At 45.3% G+C, this 8,214-nt stretch overlaps 1 protein-coding gene across 1 annotated transcript in view; it reads right to left on the bottom strand.

Moving 5' to 3' along the window:
* Positions 1-128: 128 nt before the first annotated feature.
* LOC310837174 (mRNA export factor GLE1-like) overlaps positions 129-8,214 on the bottom strand; it is a 12,227-nt gene continuing 4,141 nt past the window's right edge. The window contains exons 3-4 of the mRNA XM_083757326.1: positions 1,166-1,279; positions 129-365 (exon numbers count right to left, since the gene is read on the bottom strand). Of these exons, the coding sequence (XP_083613452.1) occupies positions 213-365; positions 1,166-1,279 (267 nt within the window). The 3' untranslated portion in view covers positions 129-212. The remainder of the gene's footprint in view (positions 366-1,165; positions 1,280-8,214) is intronic.

Raw genomic sequence — 8,214 nt, 5'->3', positions numbered from 1 at the left:
CTTCCTTCCTTCCCTTCTTTTCACTTCCTCTTTCCCTTCCTTCCTTCCTTTCTTTCCTCCCTCCCTCCTTTCTTTCCCCTTCCTCCCTCCCTTCCTCCCTTCCCTCCCTTCTTTTCACTTCCTTCCTTCTTTCCTTCCTTCCTTCCTTCCTCCCTCCCTTCCTTCTTCCTTTCCTCCCTCCCCCCGGGGAAAAAACCCGCCCACTTCCTGTCTCACCTCCTCTCCACTTCCTGCCGGAGGTCCTGCCACTCCTGGTGGGACTTCAACTCTCTCATCTCGTCAAAGCGCTTGAGAAGCTCCCAGGATTGTCCATAGGCCGCCCGGCTGGCCAGATCCTGGATCTCCTGGCGCCGCCGCAGATCCTCCTGGGGGAGGAGGACCGAGGGGAAGACTAGGTTTGGGTGGCCGCCGGGGGAGAAGACCTGGAGGACCTGGGATCTCCAGATCCTCCCGGAGATCCTCAAGAGAAAGATGTTCAGATCCTCCAAGAGACCCTCAAGAGGAAGACCTGGAGATGTTTGGAGGATCCTCCCAAGATCTCCAGATCCTCAAGAGGAAGATCTCCAGATCCTCCAAGAGACCCTCAAGAGGAAGACCTGGAGATGTTTGGAGGATCCTCCCAAGATCTCCAGATCCTCAAGAGGAAGATCTCCAGATCCTCCAAGAGACCCTCAAGAGGAAGACCTGGAGATGTTTGGAGGATCCTCCCAAGATCTCCAGATCCTCAAGAGGAAGATCTCCAGATCCTCCAAGAGACCCTCAAGAGGAAGACCTGGAGATGTTGAGGGATCCTCCCAAGATCTCCAGATCCTTAAGAGGAAGATCTCCAGATCCTCCAAGAGATCCTCAAGAGGAAGACCTGAAGATGTTTAGGGATCCTCCCAGAGATCCTCAAGAGGAAGTCCTGGAGATGTTTGGAGGATCCTCCCAAGATCTCCAGATCCTCCCAGAGATCCTGAAGAGGAAGATCTGGAGGAGGACCGAGGAGAAGGCATGTTTTGGTGGCCACCGGTGGAGAAGACCTGGAGGATCTCCAGATCCTTCAACCGTTCCTCACCAGGAAGATCTGGAGATCTTTTGAGGGACCCCAACCTCCACCCTCCCCACCTCCTCCCGCCCTTCCTCCCCGCAAGATCCCCTGATCCTTGGAAATCCACTCACTCACCTCGCCCTCCGCTGCCCGGATCCGGTCGTAGAGGCGCAGGATCCCCTCGATCCCGGGGCCCTTGGGGGCGGGGGCTTCCGGGTCGCTGGGCGGATCCCTCCGCTTCTCGGGGCGCTGAGGGATCAAGAGAGAGGGATCGGGTGAGAGGAGGGGCGGACTCAGGATACGGGGCAGGGATTTGATTGACAGAAGGGTAGGGTAGGAGACAAGGATAGGATAGGGGACAAGGATAGGATAGGAGACAAGGATAGGATAGGAGACAAGGATAGGATAGGAGACAAGGATAGGATAGGAGACAAGGATAGGATAGGAGACAAGGATAGGATAGGATAGGATAGGATAGGAGACAAGGATAGGATAGGATAGGAGACAAGGATAGGATAGGAGACAAGGATAGGATAGGAGACAAGGATAGGATAGGAGACAAGGATAGGATAGGAGACAAGGATAGGATAGGATAGGATAGGAGACAAGGATAGGATAGGAGACAAGGATAGGATAGGAGACAAGGATAGGATAGGAGACAAGGATAGGATAGGATAGGAGACAAGGATAGGATAGGAGACAAGGATAGGATAGGAGACAAGGATAGGATAGGAGACAAGGATAGGATAGGAGACAAGGATAGGATAGGATAGGATAGGATAGGATAGGATAGGAGACAAGGATAGGATAGGGGACAAGGATAGGATAGGAGACAAGGATAGGATAGGAGACAAGGATAGGATAGGATAGGAGACAAGGATAGGATAGGAGACAAGGATAGGATAGGAGACAAGGATAGGATAGGATAGGAGACAAGGATAGGATAGGAGACAAGGATAGGAGACAAGGATAGGATAGGAGACAAGGATAGGATAGGATAGGAGAGGATAGGAGAGGATAGGAGAGGAGACAAGGATAGAATAGGAGACAAGGATAGGATAGGAGACAAGGATAGGATAGGAGACAAGGATAGGATAGGATAGGATAGGATAGGAGACAAGGATAGGATAGGAGACAAGGATAGGATAGGAGACAAGGATAGGATAGGATAGGATAGGATAGGAGACAAGGATAGGATAGGATAGGATAGGAGACAAGGATAGGATAGGATAGGAGACAAGGATAGGATAGGAGACAAGGATAGGATAGGAGACAAGGATAGGATAGGAGACAAGGATAGGATAGGAGACAAGGATAGGAGACAAGGATAGGAATGCAGGATAGGATACAAGGATAGGATAGGAGGATAGGATACAACTGGACAGAAGGATAGGATAGGAGAATAGGATAGGATAGGATAGGATAGGATAGGATAGGATAGGAGAGAAGGATAGGATAGGAGGATAGGATAGGATAGGAGACGAAGGTTAGGATAGGATACAATACAATATGAGAGAAGGATAGGATAGGAGGATAGGATAGGAAAGCAGGATAGGATACAAAGATAGGATAGGAGGATAGGATACGACTGGCAGAAGGATAAGATAGGATAGGATAGGAGACAAGGATAGGATAGGAGACAAGGATAGGATAGGAGACAAGGATAGGATAGGATAGGAGACGAAGGTTAGGATAGGATAGCATAGGATAGGAATGCAGGATAGGATACAAGGATAGGATAGGATAGGAGGATAGGATACAACTGGACAGAAGGATAGGATAGGATAGGATAGGATAGGAGACAAGGATAGGATAGGATAGGAGACAAGGATAGGATAGGAGACAAGGATAGGATAGGAGTATAGGATAGGAAAGCAGGATAGGATACAAAGATAGGATAGGAGGATAGGATACGACTGGCAGAAGGATAAGATAGGATAGGATAGGATAGGAGACAAGGATAGGATAGGATAGGATAGGATAGGATAGGATAGAAGACAAGGATAGGATAGGATAGGATAGGAGACAAGGTTAGGATAGGAGAAAAGGATAGGATAGGATAGGATAGGATAGGAGAAAAGGATAGGATAGGATAGGTTAGGATAGGAAAGCAGGATAGGATACAAGGATAGGATAGGAAGATAGGATACGACTGGACAGAAGGATAAGATGGGATAGGATAGGAGAATAGGATAGGAAACAAGGATAGGATAGGAGGATAGGATACAATAGGATACAATAGGGCAGATAGCATAGGATAGGATAAGAGATAAGGATAGGATAGGAGTATAGGATAGGAGAAAAGGTTAGGATAGGAGAGGAGAGGAGAGTATAGGATACAACAGGGCAGAAGGATAGCATGGGATAGGATAAGAGATAAGGATAGGATAGGAGGATAGGATAGGAGACGAAGGTTAGGATAGGAGGATAGGATATGACTGGACAGAAGGATAAGATAGGATAGGATAGGATAGGATAGGATAGGATAGGATAGGATAGGATACAAAACCAGGATAGGAGACAAGGATAGGATAGGAGGATAGGATACAATAGGATACAATAGGGCAGAGGATAGGATAGGATAAGAGATAAGGATAGGATAGGAGAATAGGATAGGATAGGAAACAAGGATAGGGTAGGAGGATAGGATACAACAGGGCAGAAGGATAGCATAGGATAGGATAAGAGATAAGGATAGGATAGGAGGATAGGATACGGCTGGACAGAAGGGTAAGATAGGATAGGATAGGAGACAAGGATAGGATAGGATAGGAAACAAAGATAGGATAGGATACAATAGGATACAATAGGGCAGAGGATAGCATAGGATAGGATAAGAGAGAAGGATAGGATAGGAGGATAGGATAGGAGACACGGTTAGGTTAGGATAGGATACAATATGAGAGATGGATAGGATAGGAGAAAAGGATAGGATAGGAGGATAGCATACGACTGGACAGAAGGATAAGATAGGATAGGATAGGAGACAAGGATAGGATAGGAGACTAGGATAGGGGACGAAGGTTAGGATAGGATACAATATGAGAGAAGGATAGGATAGGAGAAAAGGATAGGAGAGGATAGGAAAGCAGGATAGGATACAAAGATAGGATAGGAGGATAGGATACGACTGGACAGAAGGATAAGATAGGATAGGATAGGATAGGATAGGATAGGATAGGATAGGATACAAAACCACGATAGGAGACAAGGATAGGATAGGAGGATAGGATACAATAGGAGACAATAGGGCAGAAGGATAGCATAGGATAGGATAAGGGATAAGGATAGGATAGGAGGATAGGATAGAATAGGAGACAAGGTTAGGATAGGATGCAATATGAGAGAAGTATAGGATAGGAGGATAGGATAGGAGAAAAGGATAGGATAGGATAGGATAGGCTTATAGGATAGGATAGGATAGGAAACGATAGGAAACGAGGATAGGAGACAAGGATAGGGTAGGAGGATAGGATAGGATCAGACTGCATAGGGCAGAAGGATAGGATAGTATTGGATCAGATAGATTATTAGACAAGGATAGGATAGGAGGATAGGATAGGAGACTAGGATAGGAGACAAGGATAGGATAGGATAGGATAGGATAGGATAGGATAGGATAGGAGACAAGGATAGGATAGGAGGATAGGATAGGAGACAAGGACAGGATAGGATAGGAGTGGAAACAAGGATAGGATAGGAGGATAGGATAGGAGACAAGGATAGGGTAGGAGGGTAGGATACAATAGGATAGAAGGATAGGACAGAAGGATAGAATAGGAAACCAGGAGATAAGGTTAGGATAGGAGACAAGGATAGGATAGGGTACCATGGGATAGAAGAATAGGATAGGAGGATAGGATAGGGGGAAAAGGAAAGGATACGACAGGATAGGATAGAAGCATAGGACAGAAGGATAGGATAGGAAACCAGAATAGGAGACTAGGATAGGATAGGATAGGATAGGAGGATAGGAGACAAGGATAGGATAGGAGGATAGGATAGGAGACAATGATAGGATAGGATAGGATAGGATAGGAAACAAAGATAGGATAGGATACAATAGGATACAATAGGGCAGAGGATAGCATAGGATAGGATAAGAGAGAAGGATAGGATAGGAGGATAGGATAGGAGACACGGTTAGGATAGGATACAATATGAGAGATGGATAGGATAGGAGAAAAGGATAGGATAGGAGGATAGGACTGGACAGAAGGATAAGATAGGATAGGATAGGAGACAAGGATAGGATAGGAGAATAGGATAGGAGACGAAGGTTAGGATAGGATACAATATGAGAGAAGGATAGGATAGGAGAAAAGGATAGGAGAGGATAGGAAAGCAGGATAGGATACAAAGATAGGATAGGAGGATAGGATACGACTGGACAGAAGGATAGGATAGGATAGGATAGGATAGGATAGGATAGGATACAAAACCAGGATAGGAGACAAGGATAGGATAGGAGGATAGGATACAATAGGAGACAATAGGGCAGAAGGATAGCATAGGATAGGATAAGGGATAAGGATAGGATAGGAGGATAGGATAGAATAGGAGACAAGGTTAGGATAGGATGCAATATGAGAGAAGTATAGGATAGGAGGATAGGATAGGAGAAAAGGATAGGATAGGATAGGATAGGCTTATAGGATAGGATAGGATAGGAAACGATAGGAAACGAGGATAGGAGACAAGGATAGGGTAGGAGGATAGGATAGGATCAGACTGCATAGGGCAGAAGGATAGGATAGTATTGGATCAGATAGATTATTAGACAAGGATAGGATAGGAGGATAGGATAGGAGACTAGGATAGGAGACAAGGATAGGATAGGATAGGATAGGATAGGATAGGATAGGAGACAAGGATAGGATAGGAGGATAGGATAGGAGACAAGGACAGGATAGGATAGGAGTGGAAACAAGGATAGGATAGGAGGATAGGATAGGAGACAAGGATAGGGTAGGAGGGTAGGATACAATAGGATAGAAGGATAGGACAGAAGGATAGAATAGGAAACCAGGAGATAAGGTTAGGATAGGAGACAAGGATAGGATAGGGTACCATGGGATAGAAGAATAGGATAGGAGGATAGGATAGGGGGAAAAGGAAAGGATACGACAGGATAGGATAGAAGCATAGGACAGAAGGATAGGATAGGAAACCAGAATAGGAGACTAGGATAGGATAGGATAGGATAGGAGGATAGGAGACAAGGATAGGATAGGAGGATAGGATAGGAGACAATGATAGGATAGGAGTATAGGATAGGATAGGATTGGATAGGATAGGACAGGAGACAAGGTTAGGACAGAAGGATAGGAGAGGATAGGAAACAAGGATAGGATAGGAGTATAGGATAGGATTGGATAGGATAGGATAGGAGACAAGGTTAGGACAGAAGGATAGGATAGGATAGGAGACAAGGATAGGATAGGAGTATAGGATAGGATTGGATAGGATAGGAGACAAGGTTAGGACAGAAGGATAGGATAGGAGACAAGGATAGGATAGGAGGAAAGGATACAATAGGATAGAAGGATAGGACAGAAGAATAGGATAGGAAAGAAGGATAGGATAGGATAGGATAGGATAGGATAGGATAGGAGACAAGGATAGGATAGGAGGATAGGATACGATAGGTAGAAGGATAGGATAGGAAACCAGGATAGGAGACAAGGATAGGATAGGAGGATAGGATAGGGCAGAAGAATAGGATAGGATAAGAAAGGGGGAAAAGCATAGGAGACAAGGATAGGTTAGGATAGGATACTATAGGACAGAAAGATAGGATAGGAAACAAGGATAAATTAGGATAGAAGGATGGGACAGAGGGATAAGATAGTACGGGAAAATAGGATAAGAGACAAGGATAGGATAGGAGGATAGGATAGGAGGATAGAAGGGTAGGGTAGGATAGGATAGGAAACCAGGATGGGAGACAAGGATAGGATAGGAGGGTAGGATACAATAGGAAAGAGGGATAGGATAGGATAGGATAGGGTAAAAGGATAGGATAGGAAAGGAGAATAGGATAGGAGACAAGGATAGGGTAGTATAGGATAGGATAGGATAGGAGGAAAGGAAACAAGGATAGGACAGGAGGATAGGATACGATTGGACAAGGATAGGAAACAAGGATAGGATAGGAGGATAGGATAGGAGGATAGGATAGGATAGGAGACAAGACAAGGATAGGATAGGAGACAAGGATAGGAGGATAGGAGGAAAGGATAGGAAAGGAGACAAGGATAGGATAGGATAGGATAGGATAGGAAAGGATAGGATAGGAGGAAAGGAAACAAGGATAGGACAGGAGGATAGGAGACTCGGAGACTAGGATAGGATAGGAAACAAGGATAGGGTAGGAGGTTAGGATACGATTGGACAAGGATAAGAAACAAGGATAGGATAGGAAACAGGGGTAGGATAGGAGGATAGGATAGGATAGGATAGGAGGATAGGATAGGAGACAAGACAAGGATAGGATAGGAGGATAGGATCTGATAGGACAGGATAGGAGACAAGGATAGGATAGGAGGATAGGAGACTCAGAGACAAGGATAGGATAGGATAGGAAACAAGGATAGGGTAGGAGACAGGGGTAGGATAGGAGGATAGGATCAGATAGGATAGGATAGGAGACAAGGATAGGATAGGAGGTTAGGAAAGGAGACAAGGAAACAAGGATAGGATAGGATAGGATAGGATAGGATAGGATAGGATAGGAAACAAGGATAGGGTAGGAGGTTAGGATACGATTGGATAGAAGGAGAGGAAACAAGGATAGGATAGGAGACAGGGGTAGGATAGGAGGATAGGATACCATAGGATAGAAGGAGAGGAGAGGAGAGGAAACAAGGATAGGATAGGAGTAAAGAATAGGATAGGATAGGATAGGATACCAGGATAGGATAGGATACCAGGATAGGATAGGAGACAAGGATAGGATAGGAGACAAGGATAGGATAGGAGACAAGGATAGGATAGGGGACAAGGATAGGATAGGGGACAAGGATAGGATAGGAGACAAGGATAGGATAGGATAGGATAGGATAGGATAGGATAGGAGACAAGGATAGGATAGGGGACAAGGATAGGATAGGAGACAAGGATAGGATAGGATAGGAGACAAGGATAGGATAGGAGACAAGGATAGGATAGGATAGGATAGGATA

The sequence above is a fragment of the Podarcis gaigeae genome (genome assembly GCF_964106915.1).
Source record: "Podarcis gaigeae genome assembly, contig: HAP1_SCAFFOLD_252, whole genome shotgun sequence".
Lineage (NCBI taxonomy): Eukaryota > Metazoa > Chordata > Lepidosauria > Squamata > Lacertidae > Podarcis > Podarcis gaigeae.
This window is presented reverse-complemented; position numbering and strand designations above follow the sequence as displayed.